At 42.3% G+C, this 22672-nt stretch overlaps 1 protein-coding gene across 1 annotated transcript in view; it reads right to left on the bottom strand.

Annotated features, from left to right (window-relative positions):
* Nucleotides 1–22672, bottom strand: part of VGLL3 (vestigial like family member 3) — a 62118-nt gene that overhangs the window by 16938 nt on the left and 22508 nt on the right. Inside the window, exon 3 of the mRNA XM_015407695.1 lies at nt 13600–14103. Coding sequence (XP_015263181.1) covers nt 13600–14103 — 504 coding nt within the window. The remainder of the gene's footprint in view (nt 1–13599; nt 14104–22672) is intronic.

Below are 22672 nucleotides of genomic sequence, written 5' to 3'. Positions count from 1 at the left end.
TCCCTGCGCACCCAAAACCCTGCCCTCCCCAGTCTCTGCCCCTCAAATCAACAGGTCTGGCCCTCCCCTTAGTATTGCCAGGCTCCAGGCAGCACCTGGAGATCTCCAAGATCAGTTCTCCTGGAGAAAATGTTAAATTAAACCTCAGTTAGATACTAACCCTCCCTCCTCAAAAAATGAAACTACAACTAGGTTAACTATAAATAAATAAATAAATATCTCTGCTTTCAGCTGCACAGGAACGAACTGCAGCTTTTGCAAGTTTTTTGGCCTAAAGATTACAATTTCATTTTCTTCTTAAAACAAGACTCCTGCTCTGTATGCAGACAGATGGTGAGACTGTCTACATGCCTAACTTAAAAAACTGGAATTGCTATCATACGCCGCGCCGCGCGCTTCTTCATTGCGCGCAGGTGTGTGTTGTGATCGGCACCTCTCCCTTGCCATGGAACCTCCACAGTACCTCCACAGAACCTCCACAGTAGGTCTGATCGCTTTACTGCATGTTAGTTTGCCCCGGGGCAAACAGCCACACTTCTCCTCTGCAGTTTCCTGCCCGTGTGACAGGAGCCAATGACAAGTTTCACAGAAAGCTGAAATCTCTTCATGAATATGCCTTGCCAAAAGGCAGACCCCATGAAGGGAAAAACAATTGTTCCCAGTCCTGGCAGATGATCACTTTACAACCCAGAGCATGAAATTTAATTACTCTTGTATCATCTGTACAGCTGCAAACATTATTAATAGCTATAAAATTGTCCAGACCTTCTAAGGATCCAGTTATGCTATTTTTCTTAATTTCCTGAGGCAGCAAGTACCACTGTTTGACAATCTCACTCCATAAAGGAGAATAAGAGGCTGGAACCTGCTGCGATACGGCAGATAATATAGAAAAGTGAGACAGAGGAGTCAGAAAAGGCAATTCTGCAAAAGAATTCCTGAGGTATTTACCTTTTGATATTAGTTTTCATTATCACCTGTCTTTCTTTAAGTTATTTTTATTGCAAAGGAATAAGTCTTCTCAACCCCTCTCCTCACATTGTTTCTACAAACCCTTCCCTGCAATGAAATATTCAGTCAGAAGAACAAACTGTTCTACTCTAGTTCACTAAAAGCAAAAACCAAACAAGGACTTCAAGGGAGGGCAGAAGTATCTAATTCTATTTAAATGGCATATTTGCAAACAAAGATGCTGAGCTGCATCAGGCTGTCGGATCTGATGGATGTCAAAACTGATGCTTCAGTTCTGGCTGAAGCAAATGCCAAAAGAAAAGGATTCAGATATGGATGAAGCTCTACAACTGGAATGGAGCAATAGCAGTTTCCCATAAACTTTATTAAACCTGTGAAGAATAATAAAACTTGTGTGGAAAAGAAATTGTTCTTCTATTCTTAAAGTTTAAAAAATCACACATAGCTGTTTAGAAACTGAAACAGTGGTTTTTTTTGTGTGTGTGTTTTTTTTTAAGTACATGAAAATCATACGGCGGCAGCAGAAGCAGCTGCATTAGGCTACATGTTAAGAATGGAAGGATTTGTTTCCTTTATGTATAGGAGAATTGATTTTTTCTGCAATATAAAAAGAATAAAAAACTCTTCAGAATGCAGAAAACTTCAGAAAACCTACCTATATATGCCTAATATTGCAACACAAGAGCTTACTTTTGCAAGGGTTCCTTTTTTGTTTTATGTTGCACCTTGGGCACAGTTCTGCTTATTAGCAACATAAAAACAAATAGAAAATTCACTTGCTGAAACAATCCTCAATACACTGAATAATACTGTCTTTCTCTCCTGGATCTCCCTTTACAAATCCTTCCATTCTTAACATGTTCTGTGCCCAAAACATTAAAGAAAAAAGTTTTCAGCAGCCAAAAGATGCCTTCTGAATGGATTTACTTGTGTGTGTTACACAAAGGCACAAATTTACTCTTCTGAAACTTAAAATAACAATAAAATGTTTTTTTAAGGGAATCCTAAAATCAGTCCCTTTGGATTATGAAGGAATCTGAGGAGAGAGGGAATTTAGTAATATTTCATTTGTTCTCTAAAAAGGTTGTAGATCATAAATTGTTGTATTATTTATATTTATTTATAATTTGAATTTATAAAGTGCCCTCCCCTGAGTACACAGGGCTCATGGCGGTGGACAACAAAGAGTAAAAACATTAATAAATAATATGACAATTTAAAAGATACGTAAATAATATATAGATGAAATAGATAAAACAGTTGCAGATGGTGCAACATTACAATTGTGTGTCTGCCCCCCCGGGGGGGGGAAGAAGCAGGGGAAATGGGAGGAAAGAGGGGAGTGCCAGTTAGATGGTACCCATCACTGTCCTCAATCAGAAGCCTGGAGGAACACCTCTGCCTTGCAAACTCTGCGGAACTGCATTAGGTCCCACAGGGCATGGATGTCATTCAGCAGAGAGTTCCACCAGGTGGGAGCCAGGGCAGAAAAGGCCCTAGGTCTGGTTGAGGACAGACAGATGTCTTTTGGGCTGGGGATCACCAGTAGATTGCTCTCTGCAGAGCGTAATGCTCTTTGGGGGAAATACCAGAGGAGATGTTCCAAAGGTATGTGGGTCCCTGACCACTCAAGGCCTTAAAGGTCAATACCAAAACCTTGAACCTGACTCAGTACTCCACTGGAAGCCAGTGCAGCTGTTGTAGCACAGACTGATTATGTGCCGTCTGTGACTCTCCAGTCAGGGCTCGTGCTGCCACATTCTGGACCAGTTGGAGTTTCCAGATCAGCCTCAAGGGTAGGCCAGCATAGAGCGAGTTACAGTAGTCCAGTCTGGAGGTGACCATTGCATGGATTACCTGGGCTAGGTCAAGGAGAGAAAGAAAAGGGGCCAGTTGACTCACCTGGCATAGCTGGAAAAATGCCAGGTTGGCAGCATTTGTAATCTGGGCCTCCACTGATAAAGAGGCATCCAGAACCACACCCAAACTCCTAACAGATTGTGCCGGTATTAAGGACACACTATCAAGAGCAGGGAGTTGGCACTCCAACTCCCACCCATCCAGCCACAGAACCTTCATCTTAGCTTGATTCAGTCTCAGCTAGCTCTTTTTCAACCATCCCAGCAAGGCCTCCAATCCTGGCCAGATTTTGAGGGGTGGCATCCAGGTGGCTGCCCATCAACAGATACAGATGGGTGTCATCAGCATACTGGTGACACCCCAACCCAAAACTCCATACTATCTGGGTGAGGAGGTGCATATAGATACTAAATAACATCGGAGAGATGTTTGCTCCCTGAGGGACCCCACCCATCTAGTTGATACCCTCTCTCCTTGCAATATCTTCTGACCCCAACCTTGGAGACTTTTTTTTTATTTATTTTATTTATTATGCGATTTATATCCCGCCCTCCCCTCAGGCTCAGGAGAAATGAGGTGAGCCACTTCAAGGCTATTCCACAGACTCCTATGTCAGCAAGGCAGCGGGTAAAAAGATTGTGATTGACCATGTTGACCGTTGCTGTAAGATCAAGCAGTAACAGCAGCACTGACCCACCTTGGTCCAGCTGTCTGTGGAGGTCATCCGTGAGGGTGACTAGTGCTATGTCCATCCTGTGGCCAGGGCAGAAACCAGAATGGAATGGGTCCAGTGCAGATGTGTCATCCAGGCTACCATTCTCTCAATTATCTTACCCAGAAATGACAAATTCTAGACTGGGCAGAAATTGGAAGGATCTGTAGGACCCAAAGATAGCTTTTTCATGAGCAGTACCACCACAGCCTCTTTTAACGGCTCTGGATAGTCCCCTGAATCCAGGGACACATTGAGAATGTCTCTTAGGAGCCCTGTATTCCCTTACGTGGGTCTAAGAGGCATATGGTTGGCATGACAGCACCCAAAATTCTATTGATATTGGCCCAAGTGAGCCGGCTGAAGCGGCTGAATACTGAATCCAATGTCAGCCAAGGGGCCTCCAGTTCACATACTGTATCAACACTGGCTGGGAGGTCGTGGTTTAACAACAAGACATTATCCGCCAAAAATCTCGCAAAGCCTCACAGCTAATGGTCAAATTATTAGCCTTTTGGGTTCTCTCTGTGAGTGAAGTTAAAGATCTAATTACCCCAAACAATTACACTGGATGAGAACTAGTGGATGTAATGGAGGATAAATAAAGTTAGCTGTTGTAGATTTTCTGGGTTGTACAGCTGTGGTCTTGGCATTCTGGGCCTGATGTTTCGCCGAGCTGTGACTGGCATCCTCAGAGGTATAATACTGAAAGATGGAGTACTCTCTGTGTCAAGGTCACCTTGACACAGAGAGTACTCCATCTTTCAGTATTATACCTCTGAGGATGCCAGTCACAGCTACCGGCAAAACGTCAGGTCCTACAATGCCAAGACCACGGCCATACAACCCAGAAAATCTACAACAGCTAATGAACTCCGGTCGTGAAAGCCTTTGACAACATGATGAATAAAGTTCTTTAGTTAATTTATGCATCATGTAAACAGTGAGACATTCTAAACACTATGCTTATTTACAACTAGGAGTAAGGCCCATTGTGGGAAGAAATACAACGAGCTCTAGAAGGAAGCCCCAGATGAGTGTCCCGGCTGTGGCTGGTGGAGTGGCATAGGGAAGGGGAAAATAGAGGGAGGCAAGCCATGTTTCTTTCCTTCTGCTTAGCTATAAGGCAGGGCTGTCTCAAGTCATTTTTTTGCCCCAAGTGGGTAGTATGGGAGGACAGCCTCATGCTAACAGGTATGGTTCCCACCACCTCTGACTTATTTTTTGGGGAGGGAGGTGGGTGTTATGCAGTGGCAGCTAAGGTACAAAAGCACCTCCTCCTATGTCATGTTTTCTGGGTTCGAAGGGTCTGGAAAGTGGTTCCATAGCCAGTTACAGGGTTGCCAACTCTGGGTTGGGAAATACCTGTAGATTTGAGGGGTAGAGCCTGAGGAGGGCAGGGTTTGGGATGCAAAGGGACCTCAGCAGCATATAATGCCATAGAGTCCACTGCCCAAAGTAGCCATTGTCTCCAGGAGAACTGATCTTAGTCATCTGGACATCAGTTTTAATAGCTGGAGATCTCCAGGTGCTGCTTGGAGGTTGGCTTATGTTAATTTGTGGCTATGCAGTGGCAGCTAAGGTAGAAAAGCACCTCCTCCTATGCTATGTCTTCTGGGTTCCAAAGGCCTGGAAAGTGGTTCCATAACCAACTACACGGTTGCCAACTCTGGGTTTGGAAATATCTGTAGATCTGAGGGGTAGAGCCTGGGGAGGGCAGGGTTTGGGGTGTGAAGGGACTTCAGCAGGGTATAATGCCATAGAGTCCACTGCCCAAAATAGCCATTGTCTCCAGGAGAACTGATCTTTGTCATCTGAAGATCAGTTGTAATAGCTGGGGAACTTTCTGTAGGGGAAATGGTGTGCTGTGGCTGGGGAACATGGTGATTTCTGGGAGATCTCCAGACCCCACAGGGAGACTGGCAACTCCATTGACTGTTTAAGGGAAGATTGGGATATGTATTTTACCTCAGGACAGTGACTCCAAACAGTAACAACAAATTGTTTAGAATGTTAGAGGCAAAAGCCAATCAGGCCGCATATGCAAATGACCTCTGTGTTCAGACTGGCTATGGGGTGAGAGGAACAGAAAACTGTTTAGAATGTTGGAGGAAGGACTCAGGCAATGCAGCCAGTGGATAGGGACAGTTTCTGAGTGAACCATCAGGGAGCCTACTGATTTGGGAGCGTGTGGAATGTTCAGCAACGTGGCACTACCAAAAGACAATTATTATATAGAGAGATTAGCCTCCATGCACCCAGACTTTCCTTTTTCTTTTAGCCCCAATCCTTCCTCTGCAGGTTGAGAAACACTGAAGCCCAGAACATTCAGGAGACAATGGCTACTTTGCTGTACACTGACTGCCTGGCTTCCCTAAGTATTTATTATGGTCAAAGATCAGCAAAATAATTCCAGGTTCAAGGTCAACTAGCAGAAAAGAGGTATACCGTGCCTCTGATCTTGCTGGAATCCTTTGGAAGATAGGCTGGATAAATATGCATCTGAGGTAATCTGCAGCAATACATGTCCAACTGTTTTGATTTCTCCAGAGGTGCAAGGACCTAGACGCTTGTGGAATGGGACACCATAATATCTCCTTTCTAATAATGAAGATGGCAAGACATTAAAAAAAAAAAAGCCAAAGTGAAAGCTATCCTATGCTTGGGAATCAGTCAACTAGCTAAGTAATTTGACAACACCAATTTCTTGTACCTAAGATGATGGTGTTTTGAAGTAGAGCACAGATGCTGTTGACGTTCGATGTCTCAGATTCTTTGCTTAATTACTGATTTGATTTTTAAATAACCCAAGGTTATTAAACTGCTTAGAAGGGTATCCAATGGATCATAATTTCTCTAAAAGGGGCCTTTTCCATTTTGATTGGAAGGTATCTGTTAGTGTCAGAGGTGCAAGACCTGCTGGGGAGAAAATAAGTTTCAACCAGTAATTAATTCTGTGTATCCATGCCTGGGCTTCCAGAGAAAGTAAGCCCACTTCTCGATGCAAAACTGTATTGGGAACATAGCAGGCAACTGCAAATATGGCTCTCAGAAATTTATTCTGCATGATTTCAAGAGGCATATAAGTAGTATATGTGCATAACTGAGAGCCAAAAACACACAAAGCTGAAGGAACATGTTGGCCACCTTGAGTATTCAGAGCAGAAACACTTTTCTGGACATTCCCAACGATGCTATTTGTTTGAGTGCACCAAGACCCAGAAGAATAAAAAAACAGCTATGCTGGTACAATACAGCAGGACTGCATCATCTGCATAAAGTAAAACTGAGAGTGGTCTAGAGGCCAATACAGGAGGATGAAAGCTGGGGTCAGACAAACTGGTAACCAATGAGTTAATATAGAAATTGAATAAGGTGGGTGCCAAAATACAGCCCTATTAAACACCATTGTAAGTAGGAACACAAGCTGACAGATGCCCAGCACAGTTACAATTAACCCGTATCCATGTGTTTTCATATAGGTGATGGATAAGAATGAGTAGCCATGTATCTATATTGGACTTCTCAGATATACTCCACAGGTTACATGTGGGATAAGATCAAATGCTGACTTAAAGTCAATGAAAATGGCATAAAACACTCTGCCTCTTGGTGAGAATATTTATCTACCAAGTGCTGAAGAATAAGACCCTGATCTTCCATTGACCAGCATGTTCTGAAACCAACTTGTTCCTCCTTTAAAATATTTTCAAGATCTAGCCAGTCCAATAACTGTAAGTGGCTCACATATAATTTACTAATGATACTCAGTAAATTGATTGAGCAATAATTGGCTGGTCAGATCTGCAGTCATTTTTAACAATTGTGATGACAATAGCCATTCCCCAATTCTTCGGAATACAGGATGTAAGATTGATCCAAGAGAATAATGCAGCAAGAGCTGGAGCCCACCAGTACAAATTTGATTTTAATAGATCATCAGTAATAGTGTCGCCACCTGGGGCTTTGTCTGATTTCAGCATTGAACAAGATTGTTAATTTCTGAAATGGATACAGGTGACCGCTTAGGTATCCTATCTAGGCTATCCACAGTGGCCCATGGGCATGCCTGACGCACTGTAAAAATATCTCAAAAATATGCTTCTCATGAGTTCGCAGATATACAAGCTGGATGGTTATTTAATCCCATCATGATCTTCCAAAAGGAGGCTGAATCATTAATTTCTGATGTTACAATTTACTTCTGCCTAACCTCCCTCTGGACCTGTAATTTTTTTCCTTTCGATTAAAACTTCATATTTCCTTTTCAGCTGAAACAACTCTGGTGGGAGCCTTGGTCGATTCTGTTCCTGTATGATTTATATTGTTCTACCAAAAGCTGCAATGCATTCCCTATCAAACCAGGGCTCAGAATTGTGAGAGGAGGCATGACCTTTGCTAATATCTTTGTGCCAACCTAGCAGTTTGAAAGCAAGAAATTGCAAGTAGATAAATAGGTACTGCTTTGGTGGGAAGGTAACAACGTTCTGTGTGCTTCAGCGTCTAGTCATGCCAGCCACATGACCATGGAAATGTCTTTGGACAGCGCTGGCTCTTCGGCTTGGAAACAGAGATGAGCACCGTATCCCTATAGTTGGATTCGACTGGCTTTTGAGCAAGGGAAACCTTTACCTTATATCTTTGTATGTCAAAAAGTTCTGCAAATAATCAATCAAATCTTTATATGCCTCTAATGTCACTTCAACTATGTCAGTAGTTATTAAGGAAATACGATATTGCATACAGGGCTCAGGTTCAAGCAACTCTGACAGACAGTTCACAAGTTTTATGAACCACTTAATACGTGAGGCCCTAGGCTAGCAGTAAAGATTCATGATCTACATATATATATTGACCAAGGAATTTTAAAACCAAGGCTACTGACAAATGATCACTTTAAACACGAGTTTCAACCTGAAAACTCAAAGCTAAGCCAAACAAGTTATAGGAGAGCATAATATAGTCAACTGTGGAAACCCCAGAATTAGATAAAAATGTGAATTCACCAAGATTATCTCCCATGGTCCCTCCATTTAAAAGGACTAAGTGAAGCTTGGATACAATTTTGGATTTACAATGCCCTCAGGAGCAATGTTCCCCCTAAGCTGTGGAGTCTTGTGAGCAAAAATTCTACTTTGTGAGCTACTGGCATTAAAGTTGTGAGCGAGCAATATGGCTACTGCATAAATTAGTTTGCTCTGGAGCCATCCTTCCTGAGCTAAGACAAAAATGTGTGAGCCAGAAGCTAAAAAACTCTGAACTAGCTCACACTAACTTAACTTAGAGGGAACAGTGCTCAGGAGAGTCAGCATCTCATGCTGAGGGATCCTTACAATGACCAGTATACAACAACTTTCACAAAGAACATAGAAATGAACAGCTCCCAGAGGTCTGATTCTAAATTCCCTGTTTAACTACACGTGAACCAAGAAAACACCTCTATTAAGTTGCTCTCTTGGAATGTTGCAGGGTGGCCCAGGAATATTAATGACATCTCTTTCATTGAATATGTTACTAAATTTTATGTCATCCTATTCCAGGAAACTTGGACTCAAGAAGAATTGGTTATGAATGGCTTTTTTTACTACATCTCCAAAGTGATTCCTAGTGTCATGGGAGGCAGCTGCAGATCTGGATATTTGTGTGTCTACCAAGTTACAGGCATCAGTTATCAGTCCTGAATCACTGCCCTCTTACACACATGCACTGATTCTTAAATTTAAGTCAAGGCTGCTCTTCACTATTAATGTTCATCTTCCTTCCCAACATCAACAACTACTGGTCTAAACTTGAAGAGTATAAAAGTAATTCAATGCTTTTGTATCCAGAAGCCTGTGTTGTGTTAGTAGAAGATTTTAATGCACAAATAGGTCAAAACGAGGAGGTTATTCAATCCCATTTCCATTATTTCCCCTCAGAGGTTGATATGCCCACCCCCTTCCTATTAGGCACTTAAATGATCATGGCTGCAATTTCTCAGGGCTTTGCCTTATGTGCATGGTTTTAATGTGGTATGTTTAAGAGTGGTGATACTATGAACGGCTGATCAATGGAGGGTGCAGACAGAAATACAAGAATGAAGACAGAAGGGTATTTGTGGACTGAGGGGCAAGAGAAAATGAGGAAAAACAATGACACAAACCAAGCGGGGGGAAATTGGCCACAGCTTCATCCCAAGGTGACACATGTCAGCAAGATAAAGGAGCAGGTAACACCTGCTTGTCTGATCTAACACATATAATTGGCCTTTGCGGCAGGTGGTCGACTCTTTAAAATGGATTAATTTTTTAGAACTTGCATGCAGGGAAGAAGAAGTCTGATGTCCTGATAACATTACTTGGCTAATTTTTGTTTTGTTTAAATATGCACAAGACTGTACTTATCTGTTTAAGATAAGCTTTGCAATACATTGACTGTCATAGCTTAAAGTGTAGAATTTTAGAACATATTAAAAATTTGCATACTACTGATTTCAGCTTCAAAGGACTCAAGGACCAAGGAAAAATGTGAGTGCATGGAATATTAATGCTTTTAGATTAAGAAGGCAAAGGTGTTGTTCATAGTCAAAGTACTGTCCCTCCGTAAGTCACTCTTCCTGCCCCCCGTAAGTCACTCTTTATCATCCTCTCTAGTTGTTCCAACTGTTGTGGCCCAGCTGGTAACTGGCTAGACTATTCCTATTCAGAATCCTCAGCATGCTCCAATATTTAAAAATATGCTATTATCACACAGACAGCGTTGTGAGCAAACAGTGACCATGGAACAAATTCACTGCTTACATGGTACAGAATTACATACGAAAACTGAGTTTCCATACTTTTGGAACACATGTGAATATATAGATAATAGCTCCCATGTGCTATGTAAACCACAGGGTTACTTTTTCCTTATCTCTGTGTTTGTGTGTGCGTGTGTGTGTGGGGGGGTAGGCATAGCATGGTTAAGCAGGGCATCGACTCCCTGTAGTTGGTTACTCTATATTCATAAGCGAAAGCAACCAGTTTATAAGACTTGGCATTTGGCCAAAACTGCCCTTAGCTTAAGCACTCCCTGGACTAGGCCTTCTCCTCTGTTATCCACATGTGTATTGCCTCACAGACACTGCTGCTTTTCTATCGCTGGTTTGGGAGAAAGAAAACAGGCACTTAAACAGATGGATTAGAATAGCTCATAGGCACAAGTGTAGGGATGTGTGCGGTTGCTCTTCACACTTTACGTGTTTATCGCAGCAAGACCAGTGAAACATGGCAAGCCATCTGCCCCATAATTTAGCTAAGATATAGTCATGATAACTAAATAGAATGCTTATGTTCAAAGGCATTGTACTTCTGAATGCCAAAACACTACAGAGAGAGGGAGGGCTGTTGCCTTGTGAATTTCCTGTGAGCTCCCTGGAAACATCTGGCTACTGATGGAAAGAGGAGCCTGAACTAGATTGATCATTTGTCTGAGACAGCAGGGTTCTTCTTATGTTCATATATAGTCAATCAAACACTGGAAATCTAATAAAATACTGGTACCTTTTTACTACTACTAAAGATACCTGAAGGAACATATGTTTAAGTTTGAAGCAGCATCTTAAACAAAGGCTACCATTGATCAGAATAATCACCTCTTGGCTAATAATGTCTGAAGAAACTGATGCCAATCATCTGGCTGGCAGGGGGCTTACCAGCAGGGAAACTAGGCCTGCATTGCTGACAATGCAGTGATGTCATTTCCAACACACACCAGAAGTGGCATCATTGTGACACCAGCAATGGGGAATGCTCTGATATATGGACAAAAAAATCTATGGTAAAAATACCTTCTACCATGGAGTTTTTGCCCAAATACCAGAGTGTCCCCATGATGCTGGCAATACAATAATGTCACTTCTGGTGTGTACTGGAGGTAACATTGCTACGTCACCAGCAATGCAAGCTTAGGCCTGCCTCTGCTCCCAGTAAGTCCCACCACCACCTGCCAGTTGCCGGGGAGTACCTGGCAACCAGTGTTCCCTCTGAACTGAGTTAGGGTGAGCTAGCTCAGGTTTTTTGCCTCTGGCTCACACATTTTTTGTCTTAGCTTGGGAAGGATGGCTCCAGAGCAAACTAATTTATGTTGTAGCCAAATTGCTCGCTCACAACTTCAATGCCAGTAGCTTACAAAGTAGAACTTTTGCTCACAAGATTCCACAGCTTAGAGGGAGCATTGCCGGCAACCCCATTTCAAATCCAAGTACCAGCTCAAAAGATATACCTATTTTCAAAGGAATAAGCAGTCACACAAATCAGCAAAACAAAAGTAAAAAAAAGCTCCTAGATTCTGAGTAAATACTCATATGATCCCCCTGCGCAACAGGTTGAGTTTGGAAATGAAAGTCGGGATAATGCTAAAATGCCGCCCTGAGCCTTCGGGGTAAGGCGGGATATAAATCCAAGGATAAATAAAAAAAATAAAAAATAAAAGCAGATATTTTCAAAATCAGTGTAATTACCGTCCCATATTTGCATTCATAGTGGCTAGCAGTGTGAATTTTTAAAGATCACTTTCACTCTTCTTGAAAAACCCATCTTTTATCATTCATCTACAATCATGTCTTCCTCACAGGTTATCTGCACTGAGTTCACTGCTTTGGGGGACTGGGTGTCTCCCCCCCCCATTTTTCCACAGCACAATAATGCATTCGTGCTCCTCCAGGGGCTTGCTGGCTTTCCCCCAATCTTTCTTAAACCCGCTCACCCTGTCCCCATGGTAGCCATCTCCTCATCTTGCCACGGGGGGCTATTATGTTTAAAATCCACACTAGAATAGGTAAAAGGCAAAATCTGCAAGGAAAGGGGCTATAGACATTTTTAAAAATGAAAACTAGGAATTCAGAGAAGCTGCTACATCTATCAGTAGATCAATATAATGATATTTCAATGCCTATTTTTTTAAAAAAAAATGCAGAAGCCCTGGTGGCCCAGGAAGTGGGGATGGCCACTTCCAGGAGATTGGGGTAGGGAAACTGTGAAGACACCTGCCATGTGGAAGCCCTGGTGTTGCTGTGCTTTATCTGCAGCTGCACCAGTAATGACAAAACCACAAAATGCTGTCCTTTGCGGAAAACACCAATGGGTAACTTACCATGGGACAACCTGGGCAAGTCAGATGGCTACGATTTGGACTATGTTTGGAATATGATGGCCCCACTGACATTAAAAAAAGCCCTGTTCCCATTGTTTAAATTGAAGCTGTTCATGTCACAAATTAAAAAGCCTGTATTTTGAAAATGGATTCATTGTCATCACCCAGCTTTATACTGAAGAACTGTGAAGTTTCGGGGGGGGGGCATGGAGCTTCTGGAGCTCAAAGTGAAGGACTTTACCTCCACTCCAACTACTATTTCCAGTATTAAAATTATCATAGAAGGAAAGTGGCTTCTAGAGTGATTTAAATATTTCTTTGTCTTGAAGAATTATTTGACCTGGAGAATTAGTATTTTTGGTAGATTTTCATTCATATATATGTGGGGAGGTATAGCATTTGGGTTGGAATTTTAAAGATACCATATGAAGTAAGTATATTCAGAACTTCCTCTTCTTACATAGGGTTAAATAAAAGATTTCACAGCAGCTGCTTATACATACAACAACAAAAGTACAGTGCTGCAATCCTAAAAACATGCACTTTATATGAAATTCCTACTGATGTGAAAGAACGCTATTTCCATGAAAATGTGAATAGGTCTTCAACATAATGGCCTTGGTGTTTAGTTCCCAATAATTACCTTTGACTACTGGGTGCTTATGATCATATTGTAGTACAAATAATGAACCCTTGCATTATGGGATTATCAGTATCTATGAATTGTTCAGCTGTTTTAAATAAAGTACCATATTTTTTCAGTGGAAGTGAACAGTTGATTCCTTTAGGATTGATTTGCAAATCTTGACATCCCTGCAAACTCAATCTTACCTAATTGTTTCTGGAATTCATAGCTAGCAGACCCATTGAAAAATTAGAAGATGTTCAGTTGCAATGCATTTTTAAATAATGTAATGTATGGACAAGAGCAAATTACAGCTTACCTGTGTCAAACCCAAAGGCTGGCACAATGTCGACTGTCCCATGAAAAGCTCCTGCCCATGCTGAGGTAGCACTGGTGACAGCAGTAGAATCTGTCTTGGCTGCATCACAATGTGGTGGAGGAATCTTGCCTGTACAAACTGAAGGCATCAGCAAAGGTCTGTACCCGGGGTCAAGGTGTGAAGTCGGCGGGTGGTGGTGATGCATGTGAGCATGGGGGTGATGGTGATGCATGTATACATCATGCATGTGTCCATATGTAGGACTCACCTGAGATGCTAAAGGATAATGCCAGGATTCTGACATGCTAGGAGGAGGAGGTGGAGCAGTCTGATGCAGGGTACGTCCTGGCCAGTTGCTAGGATCTGCTGCTGAGAAGGTGCTTGGTGCTGTAACTGGAAAATCATGATGAACTCCACTCAAGCATGGTGGAGGTGGAGTTTGATAAGAACTGGTCCAAAATGAAGCTGGGAAACCACTCCTTTGACGTGCTATTGTTGAGTTCTCTTTTAAAAAACAAATAAGAAGTATAAATGAGGATCAGTTCTCAAATGCAGGTTCAGTAGCAAAGCTGTATTGCTCACATAAAAGGAACACAAGCTACACTTGTAACAAAGATTCATGACGTAAATAATGAAAAACAGGAGACAATCACAGCAGACAAAATTTAGAAGGAGAAGAACCCATATTTTAATATTGGGGACTTTTTATCATTACAGTTACTTATTCCTTTATTTCTCCTTAAATGTGCTTTAAAGGTTGCTAAAACAATTTTAATAAAACATAAGCCTTTTAATAGTAAGCATATTTGTAAATTGGCAGACTGGTTGAACTTAGAACCCAGCTCAGTAAAAGCTCCAATGCCATTGGATTGTGAAATCACATATTTTAAATCCCATCTTTCTAAGGAGTGGTTAGTGATTGTGTTATACTGGCACAGCTTCCACTAGTTTTCTTGCGAAGACCTTGATTTGAAGAAAAGGTTGAAAGAAAATAACTTTGCAGAAAGTTTGGGAATAAATTTAGGAGCCAGATATGACCTATACTTGGTTATTAGGAAACAAAGCCCCTTAAGTATCCCAAAAGACGGACAGTTTAAGGGGGGGAAATGCTTGCCTAGTAAACCCCCAGACATCTAGGTTGGAAATACCTTTACCAAGAGCTTCAACTCTCTTTAGGTTTGATGCCCTTACACATATGGTGGAACCATTACCACACATTTCTTTGTGTGACTCAGGCTGCCAGGTAACGCAGGGGGGGGGGGGGGAGCCTATTCGTGCCATCGCAATTTGACCCACCACTACGGCGATCAGATGCGACGGCGGTGAACCCAGGTTTTTTTTTCTGTCAGTGCGTGTTTCGGCATGCTTCAACGAGGAAGCAGGGAGGCAGTAGGAGTGCACTGGAGCGATCAGACTGAGACAGCCTGTCTGTAGCCCGTTGCAAACAATTTGCAAGTGGACTTTCCAAGGTACTTTTTTACTCTGCAGCTTCAGCCAGGCGGTATGGGTTGGGGGCGGGTGCACGATGCTTGCCAGATGTGTCCATGTGATCGCACCCTTAGAATCCACCCAGCATTCATGGGTATTGCGTGGCAAACGCTGCATGTTAGCCTTAGAAAAGATCCTGAAACCACCAAAGTCAAGGGTCTTTTTTCCATGATTTCTTTCAATGGCTTTTATGTCCAGTCATCCAAAGAAGAAGAAGAAGAGATTGGATTTATACCCCGCCCTTCACTTGGAGTCTCAGAGCAGCTTACAAACTCCTTTCCCTTCCCCTCCCCACAACAGACACCCTGTCAGGTGGGCAGGGCTGAGAGAACTCTGACACAAACTGCTCTTTCAGGAACAGCTGTGACTGACCCAAGGTCATCCAGCCAGGTGCAAGTAGAGGAGTGGGGAATCAAACCCGGTTCTCCCAGATTAGAGTCCGCACACTTAACCACTACACCAAACTGGCTCTAAGCTGTACATCTAAGCTATAACTTCTACATCATTTCTTATAATTTAAACCTTACATTCCAGTCAAATAACTTAAACTTTAGATGAAATATACCTTTAAAACTACAGGCCTAATACATATAATATAGTACAACCTTACTGTAAGGCCTAATACATATAATATAGTACAACCTTACTGTAAAATTAATTATATGTTTAGTTTTACTATCTTTAATTTATAACAGTAGAATTTCAGATTGCTTCAATAATGTCACTTCATTTTAAAGCTGTAAAACTTATGCAGAAGGATAGTATCAGCAGCACAAATACAAGGAACATGAAGAAAACTTTACATATTTAAATAATTTTGTGCTTTAGACAATTATTTCCCTGAAAAAAGAAGTTGCTCAAAACATGTTGAGAGTTTTTCAATAAAGATCTCTTTTGAACCATTTCATATTTTTCATCTGTATTCACCATAAAAGCTGGGCATGTACTGAATTAATTCCTATTTACTGTAGCTGAAGAAACTTAGACCCTATTCATATAAAAATGTACACCACTTGATAATGGTTCATTTCACCAGTCAAATGACATTTTAATGCTAAATTATCAAGGGATGAATACGTATGTGTGAGCTGTGGCACTGAATAAGGCAATAATTCTGTAATCCTGACAAAATTCAGTATCATTCACATTTTTAATCTCTTTTAGCTTAACCTTCAGAGAATATATTTTTAATTCTGGATCTAACATAGTACACTTGAGGCACAAAATAAAACAACTTGATCCTATCTTTTTTAAAAAAATGCATGATTACCTAAACTATGGAGAAGCAAGTATACCCTAAATATTTTCCTCCCAAACCAAGCAAGGCAACCAGAAGAATTAGTGTGCTATCACTACTATCTGTATGTTATCTGTATATTGTTCCATTTAATGGGAAACTTGCTGGTCTCTGTAGAGACAAGAAAAAATAGCAACACAGATCACTTATGGACAAGGCATGGGATTTTACCACTCAGGAATGCACAAAATAGAGGACTTCCGGTTCCTGCTCATCGACAGAAGGAGCGTTTGCTGTTCGCTCCTCTGTCCCAGGACTTTCTAAGACTATTCCACAGTCTCAAACCGTTTCCAGCAGTGAAGGTTTGGCAGGGGGTCTTTCTGGACACTAGCCCAGTGGGGTGGCGACCCCCGGGCTGAGTGCCAGCAGCCCTGAAGCAAGAAAGTTCGTAAAATCTTGTGGGAGACTCGACGGGACCAGCCAGCCACGCCGAGCAGAGAAGAGCAGTAGAGAAACTTCGGGGAAGTCAGCAGAGTCAACAAGTTCCAGTAAAAGATAACCGAAGCTAAGTATAATATAGAAGCAACGGGGTTTAAAAAGGGGTTAAGACCCTGGGCGGGGGGCCAGGATAAAATTTAATTACCTCAAAATTACATGCACAAAGGGATAGTTTGCGGCTAAGAAAAGGGAGGTGCTAAACAGTGTACGAGGTGGAGGTTTAAAGAGGTTAAGATACAGGGCAGAAAAGAAAAACTGCAGTAAACTCGAAAATTTATTTTGTATTGTTTAGATTGCATACCGCTTTAAGAAGATACAGCGAGGGGCCGAGGTGACGAGGCAGAATTTGGAGCTACCGGAGAGTCGGGAGGAGACGCGTGGAGAAAGGTGGGGCCATTGACGGAGAGCCGGAGCGACATAAGGAGAAAGGCGGGGCAGCAGACGGAGAGCCGGAGAGCGACAGAGCGACAGAGGCAGAGAGGCGGGGCTGCAGACGGAGTGCCGGAGAGCGACGCGGGGAGAAAGGCGGAGCTGCGGGCCAGCAGAAGAAGGCAAGCAGACTGGGGTCGCAATAGGCCCGCGAGGAGCCGAAGGGCCGAAGAGCCGAGAACTGTCCAGGAAGGCGAGCCGAGGCAAACCGGAGCAGGACTAAGCACGCGTGAACACGCATGAAGGAGAAAGAAACCGGGAGCAAAATAAAGAGGACATTGATCTAATGTGTTTGGGTGAAAGGGCGGAGAAACAACAGAGTCGGAGCCAATAACTTTGAATAGAGGACTGCAGAATAAAGTGTAGGGGAAACAGAAAGAGAAGGGGCAAAGAAGCTTGGTAGGACGGGAAAAAGAGGGCGAAGTGCAGGACACGTTTGATAATAAGAGGGATTAAATTAGAGGGAATTAAAAGGCACATACAAAAAACAACAAAAATAAATAGTCAAGTATATAAATAAATAAATCCACACAAGTATTAAGTAAAATTGTAATTTAAGAAGGGTACAAATAAATAAATTAAATTGAGGAAAGTGGGTGGTAGATAAGAAGGGGAAAGGGATAGGAAGACTTGTAGGTAGGATAATTATCACTTAATTAACTGCTGATTGTAAAATATATACATATATCAAAAAATTAAAATTAATTTTCAGACATAAATAATTGGATTAATTTCAACTAAATAATTAAATATAATAAATTAACTATTGAACAGTATTGCATACAAAAAATATAAAGGAAAAAATAAGAACAATAAAATTTAAATAGAAACAACAAATAAAACAAAAGAATCTATTACAAATTATTACAAAACTTAAATAAAAAATAAAAAATAAGCCGCAAGACGATAACTAGAGACAATAAAATAAAAAATATATTTAACGAATATAAAGTAAAAGTAAAATAAATCATAATAGCAGATATTAATAATAATTAAAATAAAGAGGGTTAAAGGTAAAGAAAAAGTAGAAATTAACATATGGCAGCAGGAGGCAGTGGGGGTAGGAAACCATCGTTAACTTCCCCAGGACAACAGGGTGGAACAAGTCAACTTAAGTTAACAAATATGAGCAACACTCAGACGATGATGAAGGACCTAACAAAGCTAATGCAAGAGAGTGTTGCATCAGCTGTGGCACAGGCAATGAAAACGGTAGAGAACACACTGCCCGTGTTAATTAAAAACGAACTAGACCCCATGTGCGCAAAAATGGATAACCTGGCGGCACAAATTAAAAGTGATACCGAAGAATTAAAGAGACAGGTAGCTGAAAATACGCAGAAATTGGCTGTAAATACGCTTGAAATAAAAAGAGTGGCAAATAATCAGGGAAAAGTTAAAGAGAGAGTACGAGAGTTGGAATTAGATGCTCAAGAAATGAAAAGTAATAATGAAAGACTAGAGGAGTCGCTGATACAGTTGGAAATGGAAAAGGCAGATTTGATAATAAGGTGCCAAAACGTCCCAGAAAACATTGAAAAAAGTCTTAAAGAAGTTATGGTTAAAAATCTGGCAGAACAATTAGAGGTAGCCACGGTTGAAGAATTAGAGACGGGAATAGCTGCAATTTATAGAAGAAATTCAGCATGGGCGAAAAAAAATAAAAAACCCAGGGAAGTCCACATAAAATTCGATAAAAAAGAATTAAAAGAAAGAATTTTTAGAGCAACATTTGATAACAAAGTTAATATTCAAGGGGAGGAACTGATCTTTTTGAAAGAAATGGCACTGAATAAGGCAATAATTCTGTAATCCTGACAAAATTCAGTATCATTCACATTTTTAATCTCTTTTAGCTTAACCTTCAGAGAATATATTTTTAATTCTGGATCTAACATAGTACACTTGAGGCACAAAATAAAACAACTTGATCCTATCTTTTTTAAAAAAATGCATGATTACCTAAACTATGGAGAAGCAAGTATACCCTAAATATTTTCCTCCCAAACCAAGCAAGGCAACCAGAAGAATTAGTGTGCTATCACTACTATCTGTATGTTATCTGTATATTGTTCCATTTAATGGCAAACATGCTGGTCTCTGTAGAGACAAGAAAAAATAGCAACACAGATCACTTATGGACAAGGCATGGGATTTTACCACTCAGGAATGCACAAAATAGAACTATAAATTAGTCAAGGGGGAGAGCCCCCAAATATACCTGGTAAATAAGATATATGGAAGGAATGTTGAGAGCATATGAGTATTAGTTCAAGGAAGTAAGGGATGAGGAGAAAATCACACCTTTTAGAGCTTAGAGAGTCCCAAATAGGGAGATTCTGGAGGTGAGATTTCTAAATTGTCATCTCTTCCCCCCTTGATCCTCATGGGTCCCCAGTTTGTATTTCCAACTGGTAATTGTAAATGCACTATTTTTAAATAACCTTTAAGAGCTTTGATGACAAAAAATATTATTGTCCTTAGATTGTCTTCTCCTTTTATTCTTAAGATATGCAGTTTAACAAAAGTAGCAACTTCTTCAGTTAATGAATTCTATATAAAGAAATATCTAACAGCAGAACTGAGACACTTTGACCTTCTGAAAGAATTAGAATGCATCAAGGTGACATTCAATTTCCATCTTCAGACTGATATACTTCTGATGACCATCTAAGCATGGCAAAGTTCATTACATCTTATTTCACCATGAAAATGAAATATCTGTATAGTTTTCTCAGACAAAAAATAAGATAAAACTATCCCATAGTACAGAGCAAAAACATGTCGTAAAACATGCAATTTTCTGTGCTCTGATCTGGAAGGTTCCCAACATTTTGCACTGACAGATCCCTTGGGAAATATGAGTAACCTGTTGTATCTTAGTAAACTGATGTACAGACTGTACTTTTTAAAAGCTTAGAAGTGCTATCCAAACACTGGAAGAATTGTAAAGGGTTAATTATTCACAGAAACGGAGGGCTTTGAATGACAGGCTGCTCCAAGCAATCTGATTGGTTAGCATCAGCTGAGCAGAGACAGTCTTGAGAGAGCTGCATGCTGAAGAAAGATTCAATCAGATTTCTGCCTTGACTGAGTTGAATCTTGACAGTCTGATTTCAGCCCTAGCTGAAAAGAGTTCAGTATTGACAGTTTTGGAATTCAGCCTTAGCTGAGAGCAGTTTAACTCAGACAGGAAAACTGGGAAAAAGTTGGAAAGGAAGTTTGGGAAGTAGGCAAAGACTCCCATTCGAGCCAAAGAAAGGGGACAGATCTTCTAAAGAGAGGAGAAAATTCCCTTCCCAGTCAAACAGGGAGTTAGCTGTGAAGAGTGAAGAAATCCCTGGTCTGATATGATTAGAAACTGCCTGTAGAAACCTTTAGAGTCAGTTAAAACTCAAGATGAGTACTGGTGTTTCAAGAGAAGGGGTCTGGGCACAGAAAAGAATGCACCAGCATTCTGAAAATCAAAACAGTTAGAGCAGAGGTGTCAAACATATGGGCAGTGAGTCAGGTGAGGCCCATACAGGGCTCTTATCTGGCCCGCCAACAACCTCCTTCCTTCTCCTCCTTGCTGGTGCTCTGCGCCAGAACCACTGAGCTCCCAGCTCTTTTCCTCCCCAACCTCAGCTCCTCTGCTTTCTTTTATTCTTCCCAGTCAATCACACCACTCTCCCTCTTCCCCAGCACTGGCTGCCTTCCCAGCTCAACTTCTGACCTGAAGCACAGGTGGCCAACTGGACAAAGGCTAGGAGAGGAAGACCCCAAGGACAGGGAGGCAGGGGACAGCCTGGCCAATCCCCAAATGGAAGGAGCTGAGGCACTGGATGAGGAGTGGCTGAGGCACACGTGGAGCGCCTGGGGCAAGCGGGGATCACTCCAGTGGTGGTGGCCCCCTGGCTGCCTGTGGCCTGCATCAGCAGTGGTGGGGCAGCAGGCTGGGACTTACTTCAGCAGTGGCGGCAGTGTGCCTGGTTTGCAGGAGAGGTTTGGGGGTCAATCCAGTGGGGTGGGCCTTGGGAGCTGTCGAGGGGTGTTTGACTGCTGCTGCCAGACAGGGGTTTCAATGGCCTTGCTGGCCATTGCCTTCCCACCACCCCACCCATGCTTTTTGGTTGGGTCTCTCCAGGTAGGCTTTTGGTAGCCTTTGCACTCCCATCCTCCCCACTCACGGTGCTGCTGGGGAGCATTTGGCTGCTGCTGCTGGCCTGGGGTTTGAACAGCCTCCACTGCAGCCTTGTTAGCCATCACCTTCTCTCCTCTCCACCCCCCTTTGGTTGGCTCTCTCTGGTGGGCTTTTGATGGCCATCGCTCTCCCCCACCCACCCCCACTTGTGGGCTGGTGGCTTGCACTGTTGATGCTTCAGGGACTGTTGCAGGGTGCTCACAGGGCTGAGGCTTGGTGAGGGGCTTAACCTGCTCCTCTGTGGTGGCTTGTAATGGCCACTGCTGTGCCACACCATCATGCCTGCTGGAGAGGAGGCAGCAGCTATGCATTCACCTCCTGACCTGGCAAAGGGATGGCTCTGGTGGAGCCCAGCTGAACTGTGCCATACCAGACACATCTTCCTTGCTTGAGGGAGGGAGGGAGGGAGGGAGGGAGTGGTCCTCCGCCTCGGGAGGGAGGGAGGGAAGAAGGCTGGCTGGATTGATTGGCTGCTCCATGGATGCCCCAGGAGGCTTCTCCATGGATGCCCCAGGCTGGATTTTGTGCCCCTCACCAGGTAGCTAACTTTCCCAACTGGAGCCTGCCTCCCCCTGGCTATTTTGTGGATGCTCCAACTGGGGATGCCAACTCCATTCAGAACTTCCAGGCGATTTGGGGGAGGTCTAACACAAGGGAGTCCATTCTCCAAAGTAGCCATTTCCTCCAGGGTGATGCTTTGTATTCTTGGGGCTTGGAGGGCAACAGTGGGAACACTTCTGGAGTTCTGGCTCCACTGGTAGACCTCCTGAGGGGACCTGGGCTTTGGCCACTGTGTGACACAGAGCATTGGTCTGGATAGGCCATTGGCCTGATCCAACAAGGCTTTGCTTACATTCCTACCCAGTGTGCTGCAGCAGTGAAAAAAAAGAAAACTCTTAAATTAGGGATGATTAGAAAAGGGATTGAGAATGAAATAGCTCATGTTGTAATGCCCCATATAGATCTATGGGGTAGCCTCATTTGGAATACTGTGTAATCTCAGAGGAACTGATTGGCCACTGTATGCTGGACTAGATGGACCACTGGTCTGATCCTGCAGGGCTCTGCTTATGCTCTTATGTTTCAAGCATATTTGTATTTTGAGTAAAAAATAATATTGCTAATTGGGTTTGCCTGTGTCCAACCCAACAAAGTGACATTTATGTCAGATCTGGCCCTCATAACAAATTAATTCAACACCCCTGAGTTAGAGAACACTCCGAGAAAGTGTACTGAAG

Source organism: Gekko japonicus, unplaced genomic scaffold (genome assembly GCF_001447785.1).
Source record: "Gekko japonicus isolate JY-2015 unplaced genomic scaffold, Gekko_japonicus_V1.1 scaffold1709, whole genome shotgun sequence".
Classification (NCBI taxonomy): Eukaryota; Metazoa; Chordata; class Lepidosauria; order Squamata; family Gekkonidae; genus Gekko; species Gekko japonicus.
Note: the sequence above shows the minus strand (reverse complement) of the source record. Positions and strands in the feature narration are given on the sequence as shown.